The sequence below is a fragment of the Malaclemys terrapin genome, chromosome 1 (assembly GCF_027887155.1).
Source record: "Malaclemys terrapin pileata isolate rMalTer1 chromosome 1, rMalTer1.hap1, whole genome shotgun sequence".
Taxonomy (NCBI): Eukaryota; Metazoa; Chordata; order Testudines; family Emydidae; genus Malaclemys; species Malaclemys terrapin.
In genome coordinates this window covers 355,397,727-355,420,684 of record NC_071505.1, presented here as the reverse complement: position 1 = coordinate 355,420,684, position 22,958 = coordinate 355,397,727, and the positions used below count along the sequence as shown (strand labels likewise).

Sequence of the window (22,958 nt, the reverse complement as noted above, 5' to 3'; positions counted from 1 at the left end):
GCACGGGGGGAGGCGGTTTCTGGGGGGCAGGGCTGCTGGGGGGAGGGGCACTGGGGGAGGGGGCTTCTGGGGGGCAGGGCTGATGGGGGGAGGGGCAGTGGGGGAGGCGGTTTCTGGGGGGCAGGGCTGCTGCGGGGAGGGGCACTGGGGGAGGGGGCTTCTGGGGGGCAGGGCTGATGGGGGGAGGGGCAGTGGTGGAGGCGGTTTCTGGGGGGCAGGGCTGCTGCGGGGAGGGGCAGTGGGGGAGGCGGTTTCTGGGGGGCATGGCTGCTGGGGGGAGGGGCACTGGGGGAGGGGGCTTCTGGGGGGCAGGGCTGATGGGGGGAGGGGCAGTGGGGGAGGGGGCTTCTGGGGGGCATGGCTGCTGCGGGGAGGGGCACGGGGGGAGGCGGTTTCTGGGGGGCATGGCTGCTGGGGGGAGGGGCACGGGGGGAGGCGGTTTCTGGGGGGCATGGCTGCTGGGGGGAGGGGCACGGGGGGAGGCGGTTTCTGGGGGGCATGGCTGCTGGGGGGAGGGGCACGGGGGGAGGGGGCTTCTGGGGGGCAGGGCTGATGGGGGGAGGGGCAGTGGGGGAGGCGGTTTCTGGGGGGCAGGGCTGCTGGGGGGAGGGGCAGTGGGGGAGGCGGTTTCTGGGGGGCAGGGCTGCTGTGGGGAGGGGCACCTATTACCCCCCACCCCTGTCCCGATTTTTTACACTTGCTGTCTGGTCAGCCTGAGCTGCCTGTGGGGGAGCGGCCTGGCACTGGCTATGGGGGGGGCAGCTGGGCGCGGGGCCTGGCGCTGGCTATGGGGGGGGCAGCTGGGCGCGGGGCCTGGCGCTGGCTATGGGGGGGGCAGCTGGGCACGGGGCCTGGCGCTGGCTATGGGGGGGGCAGCTGGGCGCGGGGCCTGGCGCTGGCTATGGGGGCAGGCCGGGCACGGGGCCTGGCTCTGGCTATGGGGGCAGGCTTGGCGCGGGGCCTGCTACCCATGGGAAGGAGGCTTCAGGCTCTGGCCTGGCCCGGCGGCTCGGTGGTCAGGCAGGACCTGGCCAGGGTTTCCTGGGGCCGGGTGTGGGCAGCCTGTGCACCTCCTGCCCCAGGTACAGCAGGGTCGGCCTCTGCCACCTGCCCCCCATCCTCAGCCGGTCCAGCCACGGGGCAGAGGCATCTGGGTGGTTACACCCATGAGTGCCCCAGCCAGCGCCCTGGCCCCAGCACCCCCTGCTGGGATCCACCTGTCCCCCCCCAGCGCCCCGCCCCCCCCAGCGCCCACTGCTGGGATCCCCCTGTCCTCCCCCAGCGCCCCGCCCCCCCAGCGCCCCCTGCTGGGATCCCCCTGTCCTCCCCCAGCGCCCCGCCCCCCCAGCGCCCCCTGCTGGGATCCCCCTGCCCCCCCCCAGCGCCCCCTGCCGGGATCCCCCTGTCCCTCCCCCAGCGCCCTGTCCCCCCCAGCGCCCCCTGCTGGGATCCCCCTGTCCTCCCCCAGCGCCCCCTGCTGGGATCCCCCTGTCCCCCCCCAGCGCCCCGCCCCCCCCAGCGCCCACTGCTGGGATCCCCCTGTCCTCCCCCAGCGCCCCGCCCCCCCAGCGCCCCCTGCTGGGATCCCCCTGTCCTCCCCCAGCGCCCCGCCCCCCCAGCGCCCCCTGCTGGGATCCCCCTGTCCTCCCCCAGCGCCCCCTGCTGGGATCCCCCTGTCCCTCCCCCAGCGCCCCGCCCCTCCAGCGCCCCCTGCTGGGATCCCCCTGCCCCCCCCCAGCGCCCCCTGCCGGGATCCCCCTGTCCCTCCCCCAGCGCCCTGTCCCCCCCAGCGCCCCCTGCCGGGATCCCCCTGTCCCTCCCCCAGCGCCCTGTCCCCCCCCCCAGCGCCCCGCCCCCCAACGCCCCCTGCCCGGATCCCCCCGCCCCCCCGGCGAGGCGCGGGGGTGGGGGCGGGGCGCTGTCGCGGCGCCGGGGGCGGGGCCGGCGATGACGTAGCCGCGCTCAGCTGCTGCCCGTACAATGGCCGGCCGGGCGGGGCGGCGGCCGGGCCCGGGACCCTGTGGCGCGCGGGGCCACTAGCGTGAGTGGGGGAGATGCAGAGCCTGGGGGGGGAGATGCAGAGCCTGGGGGGGGCAGTGCTGGGGGGGGGGAGATGCAGAGCCTGGGGGGGGCAGTGCTGGGGGGGAGAGATGCAGGGGCGGGGGAGCAGTGCTGGGGGGGAGAGATGCAGGGGCGGGGGGGGGGCAGTGCTGGGGGGAGAGAGATGCAGAGCCTGGTGGGGGGGGGTAGTGTTGGCCGGGGAGAGATGCAGGGGCGGGGGGGTAGTTCGGGGGGGAGAGATGCAGAGCCTGGTGGGGGGGCAGTGCTGGGGGGAGAGAGATGCAGAGCCTGGTGGGGGGGGTAGTGTTGGCCGGGGAGAGATGCAGGGGCGGGGGGGTAGTTCGGGGGGGAGAGATGCAGAGCCTGGTGGGGGGGCAGTGCTGGGGGGGGAGAGATGCAGGGGTGTGGGGGGTAGTGTTGGCCGGGGAGAGATGCAGGGGTGGGGGGGTAGTTCGGGGGGGAGAGATGCAGAGCCTGGTGGGGGGGAGATGCAGAGGCTGGCAGGGAGGGTGGGGTGGGGTGGCAATGTTGGGGGGGATGCAGAGCCTGGTGGGGGAGGGGCGAGGGTAGTGCTGGGGGGGCAGAGATGCAGAGCTCTGCAGGGGGACAGGCAGAGTGCTCTGGGGGGGATGCAGGGATGGCTGGGGGGGCAGTGCTCTCTGGGGAGGGGGGATGCAGAGCTGGTGGGGGCAGAGCTCTCTGGGGAGGGGGAATGCAGAGCTGGTGGGGACAGAGCTCTCTGGGGAGGGGGGATGCAGGGCTGGTGGGGGGATGGGGGCAGAGCTCTCTGGGGAGGGGGGATGCAGAGCTGGCGGGGGGGTGGGGGCAGAGCTCTCTGGGGAGGGGGGATGCAGAGCTGGCGGGGGGGTGGGGGCAGAGCTCTCTGGGAAGGGGGGATGCAGAGCTGGCGGGGGGGTGGGGGCAGAGCTCTCTGGGAAGGGGGGATGCAGGGCTGGCTGCGGGGGGGGGGCAGAGCTCTCTGGGGAGGGGGGATGCAGAGCTGGCGGGGGGGTGGGGGCAGAGCTCTCTGGGGAGGGGGGATGCAGAGCTCTCTGGGGAGGGGGATGCAGAGCTGGTGGGGGGGTGGGAGCAGAGCTCTCTGGGGAAGGGGGATGCAGGGCTGGTGGCGGGGTGGGGGCAGAGCTCTCTGGGGAGGGGGGATGCAGGGCTGGCGGCGGGGTGGGGGCAGAGCTCTCTGGGGAGGGGGATGCAGGGCTGGTGGGGGGGTGGGGGCAGAGCTCTCTGGGGAGGGGGATGTAGGGCTGGTGGGGGGGGTGGGGGCAGAGCTCTCTGGGGAGGGGGATGCAGGGCTGGCTGCAGGGGGGCGGGGGCAGAGCTCTCTGGGGAGGGGGGATGCAGGGCTGGCTGGGGGGTGGGGGCAGAGCTCTCTGGGGGACGAGGAGCCGGATACTGGAGCAGACCTCGTGGGGAGTGATGTACAGGGGTTGGAGGGGGGGTCCATCAACCGGCAGAGTTCTTGCCTTGTTCTGTATCGGCTGTGCCCATCCCCATGGTGTCGGACGCCCGGGTGGTTGCTGCTTCCCTGCCCCGGTGCAGTGACTGTCTGGTGCAGAGCTGGGGTGGCTGCCGAGCGGGGCCTGGGGTGGCGTGGAGGCCAGGTATCGGGCAGCACCCCCAGGCGGGGCTGTGAAGTGCTCCTGCCCACCCCTCGGCTCTGGGACGGAGCTGCCGGCTCTCGGTGTAGAGGAGACCCTGAGCTGGGTGCTAGCCGGGTCCTGCCGCCCCTCTCTTTGCCCGCTCTGCCCATGGGCTCAGAGGACCCAGGGTACCATGCGGTGTGGCCTGAGCTGATGGGGGCCCCCAAGGGATGGGCAGGCCCCATAAGGCCCTGGCCACTCTGAGCCATTTCTGGGTTTGTCCCCCCCCGAGCTGGGACAAGGCTCGGGGGCAGGGTGCCCAGCAGGGGCAGGGTGGCCGGATGCTCCTGGCCCTGGGCAGGGAGTTCCCCCGAGAACAGAGCTTGCCTGAGCGGGATGCCAGCTCCTGGGGAGGGGGGGCCGTGGCTGCTGAGCGAGGGCACTGGGCCCGGCTCACCCCCACTCTCGCCCCTGCAGGGCAGTGGCAGTTGGGCCCGTGGCCTCGCTGACCAAGGGCCGCCATGGCGAAGCGCGAGGCCAGCGCCAGCCCCGTGGTGCGGCAGATCGACAAGCAGTTCCTGGTGTGCAGCATCTGCCTGGACCGGTACAGCAACCCCAAGGTGCTGCCCTGCCTGCACACCTTCTGTGAGCGGTGAGTGCCCCCCTAACACCCCCCCATCAGCCCCGCCCCCCGCGGCTACCCCTCTGCCTGCACACCTTCTGTGAGCGGTGAGTGCCCCCCTAACACCCCCCCATCAGCCCCGCCCCCCGCGGCTACCCCTCTGCCTGCACACCTGTGAGCGGTGAGTGCCCCCCTAACACCCCCCCATCAGCCCCGCCCCCCGCGGCTACCCCTCTGCCTGCACACCTTCTGTGAGCGGTGAGTGCCCCCCTAACACCCCCCCATCATTCCCCCCCCCTGCAGCTACCCCTCTGCCTGCACACCTTCTGTGAGCGGTGAGTGCCCCCCAAACACCCCCCCATCAGCCCCGCCCCCCGCGGCTACCCCTCTGCCTGCACACCTGTGAGCGGTGAGTGCCCCCCTAACACCCACCCATCCCCCCCCCGCGGCTACCCCCCTGCCTGCACACCTTCTGTGAGCGGTGAGTGCCCCCCTAACACCCCCCCATCATCCCCCCCCCCGCGCCTACCCCCCTGCCTGCACACCTTCTGTGAGCGGTGAGTGCCCCCCTAACACCCACCCATCAGCCCCGCCCCCCGCGGCTACCCCTCTGCCTGCACACCTGTGAGCGGTGAGTGCCCCCCCCCCCGCGGCTACCCTTCTGCCTGCACACCTGTGAGCGGTGAGTGCCCCCCTAACACCCCCCCATCATCCCCCCCCCCCGCGCCTACCCCCCTGCCTGCACACCTTCTGTGAGCGGTGAGTGCCCCCCTAACACCCCCCCCATCATCCCCCCCCCCGCGGCTACCCCCCTGCCTGCACACCTTCTGTGAGCGGTGAGTGCCCCCCTAACACCCACCCATTCCCCCCCGCGGCTACCCCTCTGCCTGCACACCTTCTGTGAGCGGTGAGTGCCCCCCCATCAGCCCCGCCCCCCCGCTGCTACCCTTCTGCCTGCACACCTTCTGTGAGCGGTGAGTGCCCCCCTAACACCCCCCCATCAGCCCCCCCCTCCCGCGGCTACCCCTCTGCCTGCACACCTTCTGTGAGCGGTGAGTGCCCCCCTAACACCCACCCATCCCCCCCCGCGGCTACCCCTCTGCCTGCACACCTGTGAGCGGTGAGTGCCCCCCTAACAACCCCCCATCATTCCCCCCCCCGCGGCTACCCCTCTGCCTGCACACCTTCTGTGAGCGGTGAGTGCCCCCCCATCAGCCCCGCCCCCCCGCGGCTACCCTTCTGCCTGCACACCTTCTGTGAGCGGTGAGTGCCCCCCTAACACCCCCCCATCAGCCCCGCCCCCCGCGGCTACCCTTCTGCCTGCACACCTTCTGTGAGTGGTGAGTGCCCCCCTAACACCCACCCATTCCCCCCCGCGGCTACCCCTCTGCCTGCACACCTTCTGTGAGCGGTGAGTGCCCCCCTAACACCCCCCCATCATTCCCCCCCCCCCCGCGGCTACCCCTCTGCCTGCACACCTTCTGTGAGCGGTGAGTGCCCCCCTAACACCCACCCATCCCCCCCCCGCGGCTACCCCTCTGCCTGCACACCTGTGAGCGGTGAGTGCCCCCCTAACAACCCCCCATCATTCCCCCCCCCGCGGCTACCCCTCTGCCTGCACACCTTCTGTGAGCGGTGAGTGCCCCCCTAACACCCCCCCATCATTCCCCCCCCCCCGCGGCTACCCCTCTGCCTGCACACCTTCTGTGAGCGGTGAGTGCCCCCCTAACAACCCTCCATCATTCCCCCCCCTCCCGCGGCTACCCCTCTGCCTGCACACCTTCTGTGAGCGGTGAGTGCCCCCCTAACACCCCCCCATCATTCTCCCCCCCCCCCCGCGGCTACCCCTCTGTCTGCACACCTGTGAGCGGTGAGTGCCCCCCTAACACCCACCCATCCCCCCCCGCGGCTACCCATCTGCCTGCACACCTTCTGTGAGCGGTGAGTGCCCCCCTAACAACCCCCCATCATCCCCCCCCCGCGGCTACCCCTCTGCCTGCACACCTGTGAGCGGTGAGTGCCCCCCTAACACCCCCCCATCAGCCCCGCCCCCCGTGGCTACCCTTCTGCCTGTACACCTGTGAGCAGTGAGCGTCCCTCTAGTGCCTCCCATCGTCCCCCCATCATCCCCCTGGGGCTACCCCTCTGCCTGCACACCTGTGAGCGGTGAGTGCCCCCCAACCCCCCCCATCAGCCCCGCCCCCCGCGGCTACCCCTCTGCCTGCACACCTGTGAGTGGTGAGCGTCCCTCTAGTGCCCCCCATCGTCCCCCCATCGTCCCCCCATCATCCCCCTGGGGCTACCCCTCTGCCTGCACACCTGTGAGCGGTGAGCGTCCCTCTAGTGCCCCCCCATCATCCCCCTGGGGCTACCCCTCTGCCTGCACACCTGTGAGCGGTGAGTGTCCCACCATCACCCCCCCCGCTCTGTCCCTTGCCCCACAGTCGCCCCCTTCCATCCCCCCAGGGCTACCCCTCTGCCTGCACACCTGCCAGCGGTGAGTGAGCAGAGGGGCAGGGGGGGCTGCAGGGCCGGACCTGCCTGAGACCCAGCGCCGTGTCCTGGTGGGGGTGGGGGTGGCAGGGTTGCAGGGCCGGACCTGCCTATGACCCAGCGCCATGTCCTGGTGGGGGTGGGGGTGGCAGGGTTGCAGGGCCGGACCTGCCTATGACCCAGCGCCGTGTCCCGGCGGGGTTGGGGGGGGGGCCGTGTCCCGGCGGGGTTGGGGGGGGGGGGCCGGCCCTGCCTGTGACCCAGCGCCGTGTCCTGGTGGGGGTGGCAGGGTTGCAGGGCCGGACCTGCCTATGACCCAGCGCCGTGGCCCGGCGGGGGTGGGGGGCCGTGGCCCGGCGGGGGCGGGGTTGGGGGGGGCCATGTCCCGGTGCGGTTAGGGGGGGCCGGACCTGCCTGTGATCCAGCGTCATGTCCCTGCGGGGGTGGGGGACTGTGTCCCGGTGGGGGTGGGCTCCCCTGACTCAGCATCAGAGCTTCCGGCGGGCTGGCCAAGCCGCGCTGTGCGCCGAGGCCTTGAATTCTAGTCAGGTCTGCTATGGGGGGGCCCCACCAGCTGGGGCTGACGCTGGCACAGGCCGGGCAGCCAGACAGCCGCACCTGGGACTGGCCGGAGCAGTCGCTGCAGCCGGGGCAGCTCTGAATGGGTCCCGTCCTCGCCTTCGCGGGGGAGACCGCGCCTCGCCCAGTCTAGAGGTGTCACCGGGCGAGGGGAGACGGGTGCTGTCCTCTGGGGGGTGTCTGCACTGATGGGGGCTGCATACATCCCGTCGGGTGCCGCAGGGGCCAGCGAACGGGCCCTGCTCAGAGATGGGTCCCTTCTGCAGCGATGAATGCACCACGCCACCTTTTCGGAAGAGAGTCGGGTTTATTAGCCACCCGGGGAGTCCTTAGGGGAGCCCAGAGGACTGAAGGGAAAAGCACAGAGCGCTGATATGGGGTTGGCCTTGGCCAGGTCCTTTTACTGACCCCTCTCGGTTCCGCCCGCCGTGTGTGTACCAGTGTCGCTGAGGGCGTTGACATGACGAAGTTTTGCCGACAGGTTACGTCGGCACAGAGCCCCTGCAGTCACACGTCACTGGTGCGTGTGCACACTCGGCTCCTCGTGTCAGCACTACGCGGACTCACCAGGAGTGCTTGTGTCTGTGCACAGGGCTTACGCTGTGGGCGGGGCCCAGCGAGCAACCTGCCACCGTCCAGTGTGGCGCGTAGCGTAGGCAGTGCATGGTGAGACAGAAACGAGAGCATGGGTCACTGGGAGCAAGAGGTCTGTTTCCCATAGTGCAATATTCTCCATCCCATAATATCTCTATCCCATAATTTTGGCACCTGTTTTTGCTTCCCCACGCTCCTGTGCTGGGCGAGTCGCTGACCCCCACCTCTCCCAGAAGCATGGAGCCTGCACAGCTCTGCTCCGTGGTCGTGAGCGTTACCAGCAAGCGCAATCCCCGGTGTTTGCAGAGCTGCGGGGAGCATGCCGACGCTGGGGGACGTAGTGAAACCCAATTGGAGGGGGCTGGTGGTATTCACAGAGCAGCTGCAGAGAGTGTAGCGCCGCATCTGGGCCCAAGCGTCCCGGGTGCCCAGGCTGAGGGCCCTGGCCCCGCTTGGAGTGATGCCAGGCAGGACTCTGGGGCAGCATCTCCCCTCAGGGCACCTGTCCCAGGGCAAGGACCCTCCTCCACTTTGGTACCTCCTGGGTCTGACCTTGGAGCGTTCAGCCCCCCTGGTCACTCCGGGAGCTCCCCGCAGCGAGTCTCTCTGTGCGGGACCCCTGGGGGAGCCTCACCCCCAAAGGGCTCTGCCCCCCACACTGCAGCCAGTCGTCACTCCCCGCCCGAGTGTGACATAGGTGGGTTATTATTGTGGGGAGGGGGGATCCAGAGCCCCGGGCCCTTGCCCCTGAGTCCCCAACCAGGAGACTGACTCGCTTCCAGCAGCCCGGCCTCAGACCCGCCCTGTTGCCCTCCTCCCTCCTTTGTCTCTTTCCTGGGCAAACCGGTCACCTGGCCTCCACCTCTCGCTTTGTTCTCCAACACCTCCTGCTGGCTCTTGCAGAGGACGGGCTCCAGAGAGTGTCCAGCCATTCTCTGTGGCCAGGCAGCCCGTCAGCAGTCACACCTGCCCTCTGGGGGTCGCTGCAATGATCACACCCCCTTGTCCCGCCATCTAGATACTGGAGTAATGCATAGGGGGAACTGAGGCATGCACACAGTATTCAGAGGAAACATTAAGAACAGTCCCACTTCGTCACACCAAGAAACAAGCATGACGGGTGGGATCGCATCGTAATGCAGCTGTGGGATGATGAGCAGTGGCTGCACCCGCGTTCCTGGATCTGTGCCAAGCTCTCCCCAGCCCTCCGGCACCGGGACTCCAGCACGAGGGCTGCGCTGCCAGTGAAGAAGCAAGTGACAATCGCACTGTGGAAACTTGCAATGCTGGATTGCTACTGGTCAGTGGGAAATCAGTTTGGAGTTGGAAAATCCACCGTGGGGTCCATTGTGCTGCAGGGCCATTGATGGTCTCCTGCGAGGCAGGACTGTGACTCTGGGCAGTGTGGATGGCTTTGCAGCAGTGGGGAGCGATAGCCAGCACGCACATCCCTACTTTGACCCCAGAGTCCATCGAGAAAGGGCGACTTTTCCATGGCTACACAAGCGCCGGTGGATCGCTGGGGATGTGGGTGGGTTCCCATAGGCAATATTGAAATGCCAGCCGTGACCCTGGGCACCCAGCCTGCCCCTTACTCTCCTGGAGCCGTATGCCGGCCCCCGCGGCAGCAGGCTGAGATTCAGCTTCCGGCTCAGCAGCGTGATGGGGTGTGACGGGGCGCCTGCCCCACACTGGCCCTGCGGGGGTTCAAACCAGCCTAGGGCGGCTGAGTGCCAGGCAGCCAAAGGAGTGGCTGCCAGGGAAACAGCCAATTAGGGCAGACACTCAGTCTGGGCCCAGGCGGCCCATACTAAAGGGAGCTGCAGAGCAGAGCGAGTGAGTCTGCTGCAGGGAGCCCTAGGGAGAAGACTGACTTTCTAGAGGGCTACAGAGAGACCAGATCAGGGGAGGGGCAGGTGCTAGCAGGGACCAGGGGAGCCAGAGAGGGCTCCTGGTGGCTGCCAGGACTTACAGGCTTGAGGCCCTGGGAAGAGGGCAAAGGAGCTGGAGCCAGAGGCAGGAGCAGACGGAACTGAGGCCATGGGGAAGTGGCCCAGGGATTTGACAGACTGGTGGTGAAAGAAAGGAGGGTCAGCGGGAAGCTGCTGTTTGTAGGGTCCCTGGGCTGGGACCCAGAGTAGTGGGTGGGCCTGGGTCCCCCCCCAAAACCACTCACCGCTGAAGAAGTGACCAGGCTATGGACTGCCAAGCTGCCGCGAGGAGCGGCTAGACTCTTGCAGATGGAGTCCCCCAGAAGGGGAGAACCCGGATTGAGACACGGCTGGAGGACACGAAGCAGAGGCAGTGAGACGGGAACTGCAGTGGGTCTGCAGGTGGAGACGAGGACGGGAGAGCCACCACCACTGGAGGGCACACCCGCTGACCAGAGCTAATTCCCGAACCGGCCGGCAGGAGGCAGCGGTGTGGTGAGTGACACTGTGACACGGGGGAACGTGCTTTTGGCAGAGGGAAGGGGCGCTGGCGTTCTCTACTCCCCAGATTAGATCTCCGTGGAAGAAAGAGCCCAACGGTTGTAGCTGCCTGCTGTGTCCTGCATAGCATTTGAGAAGCAAAGGGGGTGGGGACGGACTTGCTTCAGGGGTGCAGGGCAGAGGGGAGCGGATGTCTGCTGTGTTGGAACAGCCAGACCTCAGGGCTACGAGATGAGCTCAGCGAGGAGCTACGGCTCAGGGAGGCTTTGATGGGCTGGGGTGGACCGATGGGCTGGGGTGGCCTGTGCCCAGCAGCGGGGCTTGGGAGGAACTGTGTGGTGCTGCACATCTGTGCCTGTGTCACTGCCAGTGCGCTAGGCACGCTGGGGCGCGTGCTGCGCCAGGCTGGTCACTGCTCCTGTGGGGGAGAGTGCACAAGACTGTTCCTTTCGCGCCAGCGTGCATTGTCCAGCACGTGTGGTAAGCCAACAAAGGCCAATCGCTTTATTCGGTGGCAGGAGCACACCCCACAAACAAGCTGCAGAATGTGCTAGTAAATCCCGGGGAACGGAGAGATTTTTGGCACCTTATTAAACGGACAAGGGGAAGGAAGAGGGATGTGCGTCGGCGCTGCGCGTCCGTCGGCTGTGTCAGCGCAGGGGAAGTGGTGGTGTCTGGGCTCTCCCTGTGGTGGAGCGGTGGGGGCAGCCATGCTGGCCCTGAGGCCATGTGGAAAACGGGGGGTGCAGGGATGTGCTCTGCTTCTGTTCTCCCACGCAGAGGGAGGCCAGCCTGCATTGGTTGAGCCTGGAGGTCCACAAGTGCCTGCAGCATCTGTGTTTGCTGCCGGAGAAGCCCTGTTACATCCTGGTGCAGCTCCCCCTCCTTTACCTGCTGGGCCTTTCTCCGCTCTCCTTCTCCAGGCTGTCTGCAGTGCTCACCCCCCGGGCCCGCTGCTCACGGCCGGGTGCAGCGCTGGCTTGCTGCATCTCGTGGAACCTGTCCTCCCGCCTCCGTCGCGTCTTTCCTCCTCCTTATCTGGGTCAGTCGCTCCCCGGGTGTGGCAGGGGATCCCCGCAGGGCCACAATGGCCGCAGCTTCAGCTAACAGGCCCTTGGTCCCTAGGTCAATATGGTCTGTACAGACCGTGAGACCCCCCCTTCCCTGGCTCCCCTAACGCGGTAAGCAGGGTGTGATGCCTTGATGCCCCTTCCCCTGCTCCCCCGAGCAACTGGATCGGAGCTGTCGACGTGCGGCCGGATCGGAGCGGCACCTGCACAGCCGCTTCTCCCCTCCGGCCCCGGAGATCCAGCATCCCCCGTGAGCGCCAGGCCTGGCCAGCGGGGCACCCACACCCCAGTGGAGAGCTGCTGGGTGTGCTCGCCCCGCCGGGCTACCAGGAGATGGAATTACAGAAATCGGGGGCGGGCGCTTCTGGTCTCTGTGATCCCCGGGCAGTGGAGTTCACAATGGCGGTCAGAACGGGGGCATTGTGGGACAGCTGCTGGAGGACTGTTAGGGTCGATGTAACACACTTGTGCTGCGTTGAGCTCAGTCCGTCGTCCGTGGCGCCGCCACTGCTCGGGATGTTACGGTGTCCGTGTAATGGCGCTTACACTGGTGGGAGGCAGCTTTGAGCATAGACATGTTGTCACGGAGCGTGGGGGAGTCTGGACCCTGCACCGCCGGCTTCCTGCGATTCACCGGGACTCTCGGCCAGCCAGTAAAACAGAAGGTTTATTAGACGACAGGAACACAGTCCAACACAGAGCTTGTAGGTAGACAACAGGACCCCCTCAGTTGGGTCCATCTTGGGGGGGCAGGGAGCTTAGATCCCATCTGGGCCTCCCTCCGTTTCCCCAGCCAGCTCCAAACTGAAACCCCCTCCAGCTCTCTCACCCTGCCACCGCCCCCGGCTCCTCCTCCAGCCTTTGTCCAGGTTCCCGGGCAGGTGTCACCTGGCCCCAACCTCTCTCCTGGGCTCCGGTTACATGTTCAGGTATCCTCCCTCAAGTGAAGTCACACCCTGATATCCCATCACCAATGCAGACAGTCCCAGTAAAACTCCCACGCAACATTCCCAGGTCAATCCGCCCCACTCCCTGCTCCGTCACGCCCGTGCACAGCTGGGTTCACGAAAGGTGGTTTCTGTTGGGCTAACATTGTAGCATAGACCAGGGCCTAGCCTGTGCTGAGAACAAACTGTTGTTTTTCCCCCACAGGGTAATGCATAATACAGGGGAAACTGAGGCACACACAGGACTTAAAGAATATTACAGAAAATCCCCCCTCTCTTCCCCTTGGAGACCAAGCTGAGTAGGGTCCCTTTAACCAGCGACGTGGGGCAGTTCAAGCCAAGCAGGGTTACCCGCAGGCGGCCCAGTAGCTTTTCCGGGGTTTTGGTCCCTGGCCTGCATGCACCTTTTGGGTCCTCCCAGCTCACTTCAGTTCCCATCCAGCTCTCGTAACAGTGCTACGCCCTGCCTCGGTGCCGGACTGCCAATGGCGCCAGCAGGGGCCTTGGGGGGCCTCTCAGCCCTTTGGCCAGCCCAAACCTGCCGCTCCCTCCTCCCCCTCGTCTGCTGGGAGTGAGGGGGGCAGTGACCCACCTGTCCTGGCTGTAGCCTGGGGGGCCCTGACCTTAGGTGGGGGGAGGGAATGACCTCTGGAGCATTTGGTCCTAACCCAGCCCTAGCTCTGGGCTCTGGTGCCCCAGGGGCTGGTGAGGCCGGGGGCAGGGTGCTGCTGGAGTCATCCCAGCCCCAGGACTGTGCATATGCCAGCCCCCCCTCTCCCCTTTGGGGGATAACCTGTTTCCCTCTCCCCAGGCAGTGCCCTCTTGCCTCCCCCAGCCCCTCTGTGCCCTCCAGTCGAGGAGGGCTTGCTGGAGCCAGCCCAGGGCCTGTGGCCTCCCGGCCTCACCTCCCCACTTGGAAGCGGGTGGAAGAGTGCTACTAAGTCTGGCCCGAGGGATTAGAACATTTCCACGTGCATCTGACTCTGGGGTCGGGGGTCTCAAGGTACCAAGGGAAGACCAGATCCCCGACAGACATGAACCCCAGGAAACCGCAGCCCTTTGGCTGAAGGGTCTACGTTTCACCCCCTTCTAATTCCACATTGCAAATTATCCAACCCTGTTTGTGAAGTGCCACTTCCTGAGGTGCAGGAGGGGGCCCCCGTCTCTCCTGGCTGCTGCAGGCGTCGAGCGGGGAGCTGAGACCATCAAGGGGGCAAGACAACGTAGCAAATGGCAATGGATGAATCTGAGACAAACCCCGCTCCAGCTCCCAGACTTGCTCTCACAAGATCAGGGTCTGGTACCCCAGTCGCTGTCGCTGAAGGAGAACCCGGCAGGCGGCTGGCTGAGCACCAGGGAAAGGGTCTGCTCCACACGCATTTGGGAGTCACACCCCAACCAACAAAAGTGCTAGTGTAGACAGAGCCTTGGTATATTTCAGCAACAGTATTCCCTTTATCAACCAAACCTGTCATCTCATCAAAGAAAACCATCCAGTTAGTGTGACAGAATCTGTTTTCCAGAAACCACCGCTGATTGGCACTAAAGTAAAACCTCAGAGTTACGAACACCTCGGGAATGGAGGTTGTTCGTAACTCTGAACTGTTCGTAACTGAACAAAACGTTACGGTTGTTCTTTCAAAAGTTTACAACTGAACATTGATTAAACACAACTTTGAAACTTTACTGTGCAGAAGAAGAATGCTGTTCTCCCTTTATTTGTTAGTAGTTTACGATTAACGCAGTACTGGGCTGTATTTGCTTTTTTTTTGGGTCTTGTCTCTGCTGCTGCCTGATGCATACCTCCGGTTCCAAAGGAGGTGTGTGGTAACTCTGAGGTTCTACTCTAATTAGATCACCCTGCTTTAGTTCTTTATTAATCTAGTCCCATATCAGCTGCTCCATTATCTTGCCCTGGATTGATGTCAGGCTGACTGGTCCGTAATTATCTGGGTCATCCCATTTACCCTTTTAAAAACTGGCCCATTCACTTTCTTCCAACCTTCTGGCACTTCCCCAGTGCTCCGAGCTGGCACCCTTCCGTCTGCGAGAGACGGTGGGAATTGCAGCCTGTGCTGTCGATGGTTTGCGGTGTCTCGTGTGACTGAATAGTCCAATCTGAGATTTGGCAGCTACTGCAATTGACTGTAACTTGGGAGCTGCTGGCTTCCTACGGGCTCGTTTCTCTTCAAGCTTTGGGGGGCCAGCTTCTGTCATGGGCTTTGATACCCGGATGGAGACGATGGCGCCACTTGTTACAATCACTTGCCAAGATTTCCCAGTGGTCAGGATCAATTCCAAATTCCTTCATATCTCGCTTGCATGTGTCTTCATGGAGAAGCTTGGGATGTTCTGTTGTTCTTATTCCCTATGATAGCTCCCTGTATAGCACGTCCGTCTTCCAACTACTCAGATGGCCCAGCCAGCACAGTCGTCTTTGCTTGAGCAGGGCTGTCACACTTGGTAAATTTGCCCTTTGAAGAACCTCGGTGTTTGGTGACTTTATCCTGCCATTTGGTGTTGAGTATGCGGCGTAAACAGCGTAGGTGGAAACTGTTTAACCTTTTCTCCAGGTGAGCATAAGTTGTCCATGTTCCCCCATCATACATGAGTGCTGAGGATGCAGGCTTGGTACACGAGCATTGTGGTCTTGATGGTCAGCTTTGAGTTGTTCCAGGCTCTTTTAGTTAGTCTGCTGAAGGTGGTGGCCGCCTTTCCAATGTGAACATTTAGTTCTTCATCCAGTGAGAGGCTACATTTGGGGGAAAGAGACCATCAACAAAGGACTGGTTTGAAGAAAATGAAGCGGAACTATTAACTCTCATCAACATTAAGAATACAGCCTATCTGGAACGCAACAAGAAGCCAACAAAGTACCAAAGTGAGACTTCAACATGCAAAAACCAAGGTACAGCGAGCAAGCAGACACTGTGCAAATCATTACTGGATCAAGCTCCGTGAAGAGATACAGACAGTCTCAGACACAGGAAACCTCAAAGTCATGTATGATGGCCTGAAGAAAGGTCTAGGTTCCACTGTCAATCAGGTTGCCCCTCTCAAATCGCACATGAGAGCATCTGTCCAGTTTGCCGGGTCCACTTTGGACAGTTTTGAGATGAAAAGCGGCGTGAAGCAAGGATATGTTCTTGCACCTACACTTTTTGGAATCTTCTTCCCGGTGCTCTTGAACTGTTCGTTGAAGGACATGAAAGATGGAGCGTATCTCCACACAAGATCAGATGGGAAACTCTTCAACCTGTTCCATCTTAAGTCAAAGACCAGAGTCAAAAAGGTGCTAATCAGGGAACTTCTTTTAGCTGATGATGCTGCCCTCACAGCCCACAATGAAGATCTACTACAAGAACTCATGGACCGCCTTTCAAGTGCTTTTCAGGCATTTGCTCTCACCATCAGCATTAAGATTAGGACAGGGAGTTCCCCAAGATCCTTCAATTACCTTAAATACAAACCAGCTAGAAGTAGTCCAGAAGTTCAGCTGTTTAGGTTCTACAGTGAGCATCGATTTGGGGCTTGCTCCTAGGTTTTTCTCTATGTAGTTTCTTGGCTGTAATCTTCACTTTGCTCATTATCAGTGTCACAATTAGTGCTATGGAACATGCGAGTGGTCTGCACTAAGGATAGGTCTTTCCTCCTGACGATGACAAGGTCTAATTGGTGCCAGTGCCTGATTGCGGGTGTCGCCATGACACTCTGTGGCGATCTTTTCCTGTAAAATATGAATTGGAAATGCACATTTGGTTTTAGGCGCGGCATTCAAGAAGTCGTTGGCTGTTCTGGTTCATCTTGCCAACGCCGAAATGTCCTAGGCAATCTGGCCATGAGTTGTTGTCTGCGTCGACTCTTGCATTAAAGTCACCGAGGAGGAAAAGTTGCTCAGTTGATGGTATTCTTTTGATGACTCGATGCAAAGAGTCTTAAAACGTATCCTTCTCCTCAGGGCTAGATTTGAGTGCTGGTGCATAGGCCCTAGTGATGTTCACAGAGCCGATGGTCGTCTGAAGTTTAAGTGAGATGATACGCTCTGACTTCCCGATGGGTGTCTTCCAGCCGCTTGACCTCTGACACCCCCCTGTTGCTCCTCCTCCTGCTCTTTGTCTCGCTTCCGGGCAAAAGGTGTCACCTGGTCGCATCCCCCCTCCTGGGTCTCAGGTGCAAACAGCTGGGCAGCCTCATCTGCCCTGAGGGCCTCAGCAAAATCACAGCCCCAATTCCCACCACCGAAGTATTGGTGCAGCACACAGGGAAACTGAGGCACAGCCAGTATTCGTATAGGACAGTAAGACTTTCATGCAACATAACAAGATGAATAAAACCCCACTTTGTCTCACACCCTCCTGACTTGACGGGTTTGGACCAAAGGAAGGATGGGAGTCGATACATTTGGAACCAGCTATGCTGGAGGAGCTGCCAGAGCAGAGGAGATCTTCCATCTGCCTGCCTTTCGGGGCTCCGCTCCTAGATTGGTTATCAGCCACAGTTGAAGGGCCCAACCTGTCCTGTGTGGATGTCCCTGGCAAAAACACTGAGTGAATTTGCTCATACGCCTCTTGATGGCATTTCCTCCACCAAGGGTTCCACTACCTTCCTCAGGTGCTCATCAGCCCAAAGCCGTTGGCGCTTCCTGAGGTTTCTAGGTCAATTAACCGCCGCCCAGCACTCGGCGTTGACCAGTACAGGTTGTACCGCTTATGGTCCTAGCAGTAGCAGGTTTTCAATTCTGACCCGACTCTCTCAGTGCTCCAGGATTTATTAAAAATCAACATTAATGGTCTAGCAAGCTCCTCGGCCAGCTCGTTGAAAATTCTTAGATCCAAGTTATCTGGACCTGCTGATTTCACAATGTCCAACAGCAGCTGCTGGTTAACATCCTTCAGAGATAGTAGTGAAATGGAAAGAGTTTATTACCACGTTATAAGACTGCATTATCTGTTGTTTTCCCAAATACAGAACAAAAACAGATTGAACACTACTTTTTCTGCATTATTATTGATAATTTTACCATTTCCATCTAATAATGGACCAATACCATTGTCAGGATGCTTTCTGTTCCTAATATATTTTCAAAAACTCCTTATTATCCTTAACTCTTCTGGCCATAACGTTCTCCTTGTGTCCCTTGGCTTCCCTTATCAATTTTCTACAATTCCTAACTTCTGATTTATAAGTTTCAGAGTAACAGCCGTGTTAGTCTGTATCCGCAAAAAGAAGAACAGGAGTACTTGTGGCACCTTAGAGACTAAAGTACTCCTGTTCTTCTTTTTTCTGATTTATAATAATCTTCCATTTGTTATGTATTTTATAGTTGCCTACACCTCCCCTCAAACCCAGATTTGGGTATGTAACCAGCTCAGTTTTCTTCCTAGATTGTGACTTTTGGGGCCTCTCGTAAGGTGTTCGGAAATGATTCCCGATTATCATTCACATTCTTCTGCTTCAATTCTTCCTCCCAGCTCATTTGGGTCATAATTGTTTTCAGCTTTGTGAAACTGGCTCTATTAGAGCTCCATGAACTTTATTCTGTTGCACATTATAAATGGGATCAAGTCATGACCACTTGTACCTAAGCTACCATTAACTTAGTTCTGTGATCAGTTCTTCATTGTCTGTTAGGACAAGGTCTAATATAGAACCTCTCCCTCCACTCCCATGTGGGTGCTGCACTTTGGAGTTAGGAGATTCTCGTCTATAATGCTTAGGAACCCCAAAGGGGTGTTAGTGCTGGCAGCGGGATGCCCCCTGGCGCCGGTGTCTGGCTGGTACGTTCCTTCCCGGGGCTCTGGGCGCCGCCCCCTGGCGCCGGTGTCTGGCTGGTACGTTCCTTCCCGGGGCTCTGGGGGCAGCTCCTTTAGCTCCGTGCCCCAGGCCCAGAGTGGGGGCTGCAACGCCATGTGCCGGGGGCAGGATGGGCAACAAACCTGAGCCTGGGCCAATGCCCCGAATGGTTGGAAGTCCCCCTGCCCCTCCCCCCCCCCCCCCGGGCGCCGCGCTGGGTCCTTTCCCCTCCCCCCCCCCCCCTCGGGTGCCGCGCTGGGTCCCTCCCCCGGATTCCTGCCCTGGGAGAGCAACCAGGCTGGACTGGCCCAGGGGCGATGGGAGAGAGACTCCGGAGTGGGGCAGAGAAGTTGGCTGGGGGGAGCTGTAATTTGGGGTGTTTCGGGGCGTGACCGTCCGCACACCCCTGCAGTGGTGTTCACTTTCTCCCTCTGCCCCGTCTCTCCCTCCCCCCAACCCCCCGCTGCCCCGCACCTGCTCACCTGTCCGTCCGCCTGTCCCACCCCATTCCCAGGGCTCGGGGCTGGCTTGTCTCTGGGAGCAGCCCGCTGGTTGGCCTGCACTCGTCTGTCCGGATCCCCTCCCTCCCCGCCTGACTGTCTGTCTCTTTCCCCCTGTCTGTCCGTCTCTTCCTCGTCTGTCTGGTCCATCCCGACGTCTCCCCCAGCATAGGCTCCGCTTGTCTGGTGCCGGCTCCCTGGCAGCCCGCCCCGGCCCACGCCTCCCCGCCGCACTAGGAGTCCTGACCCTCCCGTTTTGCCCGCTCTGCCCCAGGTGTCTCCAGAACTATATCCCGCCCCAGAGCCTCACCCTGTCCTGCCCCGTGTGCCGCCAGACCTCCATCCTGCCCGAGCAGGGCGTGGCCGCTCTGCAGAGCAACTTCTTCATCACCAACCTCATGGAGGTGCTGCAGCGCTCCCCCGAGGGCAGCAGCCGCCCGGACGCTGCCGCGCTGGACCCCGTCAGCGCCGTCACCGGCCAGCCGCTCTCCTGCCCCAACCACGAGGGCAAGGTGAGTGCCCCTGGCCAGGGGGAGGACCTGGCCAGGAGCCCCCGGGGGGGGGGGGAGAGGACCAGGGTGCCCCTGTTTTCTGGGGAGGTGGGTGCCCCTGTTTTCTGGGGGGAGAGGACCAGGGTGCCCCTGTTTTCTGGGGAGGTGGGTGCCCCTGTTTTCTGGGGGGAGAGGACCAGGGTGCCCCTGTTTTCTGGGGAGGTGGGTGCCCCTAGCTGGGGGGAGAGGACCAGGGTGCCCCTGTTTTCTGGGGAGGTGGGTGCCCCTAGCTGGGGGGAGAGGACCAGGGTGCCCCTGTTTTCTGGGGAGGTGGGTGCCCCTGGCCGGGGGGAGGGGCAGGGTGCCCCTGTTTCCTGGGGAGATGGGTGCCCCTGGGAGAAAGGGCCCGGCCAGGGTGAACCCACTTTTCAGGGAGCTGGGTGCCAGCCTGGCTTGGGGAAGGGAGCCCAGGCAGGAGCCCCTGGGGTGGAGAGACCAGGGTGACCCCGCTTCTCCGGGAGCTGAGTGAGAGAGTGAGGGGGCTTTCTGGCCTGGTGCCAGCCATCCCCATGGGCCTGGACAGCCAGGGCTGGGGGCCCTGCAGCTGCGGGGGAGGGGCAGCCCCTGACCGCCCCCCCGCCCCCAGGTGATGGAGTTCTACTGCGAGTCGTGCGAGACGGCCATGTGCCACGAGTGCACAGAGGGGGAGCACCGGGAGCACGTCACCGTGCCGCTGCGCAACGTGGTGGAGCAGCACAAGGCCGCATTGCAGCAGCAGCTCGACGCCATCAAGAGCCGGTACGGGGCCCCCGCTGCAGGGAGGGGCAGGGGCTGGTTCCCGGGGGGGGGGGGGCTACGGAGCTGCCCCCCCTCTGGCTGCTCTAGCTGATGATGGGTGGGGGCTGGGGGGGGCTTCCCTGTGGGAGCCAAAGGGGGGGGAGGGGGCTGCCCCCCGGGTGACGGCCCCGCCCCCTGCAGGCTGCCCCAGCTGACGGCTGCCATCGGGCTGGTGACCGAGATCAGCAAGCAGCTCCTGGAGCGGAAGAACGCGGCCGTGGGCGAGATCAGCGGCTCCTTCGCAGAGCTGGAGCAGGCCCTACAGCAGCGCAAGGGGCTGCTCGTGCGTGACCTGGAGGCCACCTGCAGCGCCAAGCAGAAGGTAGCCCCTCCCCCTCCCCCTCCATTTGCCTGTGGTCTGGTGCTCTGGTCTGGCTGGGGTCAGCCCCCCCAGCCCCCGCCTCTCAGCAAGTGCCCCTGGTGGGAGCCCGGCGGGAGACTTGTACCCAAAGGGAGCCAGGCACTCCCCGGCCTGACTGCAGTGACTCCGCCAGCGGGGACGGCAGCCCGGTGACCCACCACGTCACAGCCCCCCCCCGGCCCCTCCTCCGCCCTTTGCTCTCCAGCTGGTCGCACCGGCTGGCTCCCTGCAGCACGGGGCCCATCCCTGGGTGTTAGTTCCTAGGTGCCAGATGTCCGGGCAGTTGGAGGGGCTTGTGGGGCTCCCCATGGCCGTGGGCCCCAGACAGCCAGGCGCAGTCACAGCCGACCCCTGGGTCTCTGCCAGCCACCTTTCCCCACCTAGTGAGCCACGCCCAACCCAGGGGAAACTGAGGCACACAATATTTATCTAAAATATGAAAAATTCCCACTGCGTCACAGCCCCCTACCCCCCCAGCCCTGCTTGACCCACCCAGCACCTCCAGAGCCCCCTGCACATACCCCCCATAGACCCTGCCATGCAGAGCAACTGCGAGACAGGTACAAGGAAGTGCCCCCAGGCCTGGCAACGGGAGCAGGGTGCCAGCAGGGCACGGGCAAGGCAGGCCCGGGTGGATGCTCAGCTACACACTGCTCAGAGACACGATGCTGCCCCCCCTCCTCCCCCCGCTCACGGCCCTGCAGCCCCCGGGGGAGCAGCATTGTCCCCCTGAGCAGTGGGTAGCTGGGCATCCACCCGGGCCTGCCTTGCCCGTGCCCTGTCCCTGCTGGCACCCCGCTCCCGAGCCCAGCCCCCTGCCCCGCTGGCTGATGTCCCCCTTCCCCAGGTGCTGCAGGCCCAGCTGGATGCCCTGCGGCAGGGCCAGGAGAACATCCTAAGCAGCTGCACCTTCACGGAGCAGGCGCTGCACCACGGCACGGAGACGGAGGTGCTGCTGGTGAAGAAGCAGATGAGCGAGCGGCTCAGCGCGCTGGCCAGCCAGGAGTTCCCCGAGCAGCCGCAGGAGAACGACCAGCTAGACTACGTGGTGGAGACGGACGGCGTCCGCAAGTCCATCCTCAACCTGGGCGTGCTCATCACCACCAGCGCCATCGCCCACAAGACGGTGGCCACGGGCGAGGGGCTGCGGCACGCGGTGGTGGGGCAGCCCTCCTCCCTCACCATCACCACCAAGGACAAGGACGGCGAGCTGGTGCGCAGCGGCAGCGCCAGCCTGCAGGCCCAGGTGACGGCGCCTGACGGCGGCCGGGCCGAGGCCGAGGTGCTAGACAACAAGAACGGCACCTACGAGCTGGTCTACACGCCGCGGCAGGAGGGCGACTTCCTGCTCTCCATCCTGCTGTACGGGCAGCCCATCCGGGGCAGCCCCTTCCGCACCAAGGCCCTCAAGGCCTGCGATGTGCCCCCCTCGCCCGACGACGTCAAGCGCCGCGTCAAGTCCCCCAGCAGCGGGCACATCCGGCAGAAGGCTGTGCGGCGCCCCTCCAGCATGTATGGCAGCGGCAAGAAGAAGGAGAACCCCATCGAGGACGAGCTCATCTTCCGCGTGGGTGAGCCCGGGCGCCATTGAGAGTAGGGGCTTGCCCATGGGCAAGCCCCTACAGCAGGGAGAGGGTCCTGCAGGGGGCACAGACCTCATTGGGCCTCCTCAGCCTTCCAAGACATGGCCAGGGTCTGCCCAGGGTCAGCTCGGGGTGATGCCAGGCAGGACTCTGGGGCAGCGTCTCCCCTCAGGGCACCTGTCCCAGGGCAAGGACCCTGCTCCGCTTTGGCACCTCCTGGGTCTGACCTCGGAGCGTTCAGCCCCCTGGTCACCCCGGGAGCTCCCCACAGCGAGTCTCCCTGGGTGGGACCCCTGGGGGATCCTCACCCCCAAAGGGCCCTGCCCCCCACACCGCAGCCAGCCGTGACTCCCCGCCCGCGTGTGACACAGGTTATTATCGTCGGGAACCCAGCGTAGAACAGAGCTTGGTAGCACCGAGATCGGGGATCTTTGGCAAAGTCCATTATGGGGGGCAGAGCCCTGGGACCTCGACCCGAGTCCCCAACCAGGAGACTGACTCGCTTCCAGCTGCCTGGCCTCCATCACGCCCGTTGCCCTCCTCTGTCCTTTGTCCCTTTCCGGGTCCAGCCGGTCACCTGGGCTGCACCAACCGCCCCGGCTGCTCCTTGCAGAGCGGGAGGCCCGGCCAGCAGCTGCCAGGCTATGAGTGTCAGCCGGTCACACAAGGCCCAAAACGAGATTAAACTAGCCATAGGGACATAGAGGGTAACAAGAAAACGTTCTACAGACACACGAGAAGCTAGAGGAAGACCAAGCACAGGGTAGGCCAGTTACTCAGTGAGGAGGGAAAGAGAATAACAGAAAACACAGCAAGGGCTGAAGTGCTAAATGCCTGTTTGGTTTCACTTTTCACCTCATCCACTCAATGTGCAGCAGCAGTCAAAAAAGCGAACAGACTGTTGGGAATCATAAAGAAGGGGATAGATAATAAGACAGAAACTATCATATTGCCTCTATATAAATCCATGGTACGCCCACATCTTGAATACTGTGTG

General features: G+C 63.3%; 1 protein-coding gene across 5 annotated transcripts in view; it reads left to right on the top strand.

Annotated features, from left to right (window-relative positions):
- The first annotated feature begins 1,956 nt into the window (after positions 1-1,956).
- Positions 1,957-22,958, top strand: part of TRIM3 (tripartite motif containing 3) — a 39,555-nt gene continuing 18,553 nt past the window's right edge. For 2 of the 5 annotated variants that reach the window (XM_054016090.1, XM_054016087.1), the window contains exons 1-6: positions 1,957-2,041; positions 4,137-4,311; positions 18,964-19,201; positions 19,827-19,978; positions 20,159-20,339; positions 21,226-21,949. In XM_054016090.1, the coding sequence (XP_053872065.1) occupies positions 4,181-4,311; positions 18,964-19,201; positions 19,827-19,978; positions 20,159-20,339; positions 21,226-21,949 (1,426 nt within the window). In that variant the 5' untranslated portion in view covers positions 1,957-2,041; positions 4,137-4,180. Of the gene's footprint in view, positions 2,042-3,475; positions 3,681-4,136; positions 4,312-6,206; positions 6,223-18,963; positions 19,202-19,826; positions 19,979-20,158; positions 20,340-21,225; positions 21,950-22,958 lie in introns of those variants that run through there. The other 3 variants (XM_054016089.1, XM_054016088.1, XM_054016091.1) reach the window with 3 other exon arrangements.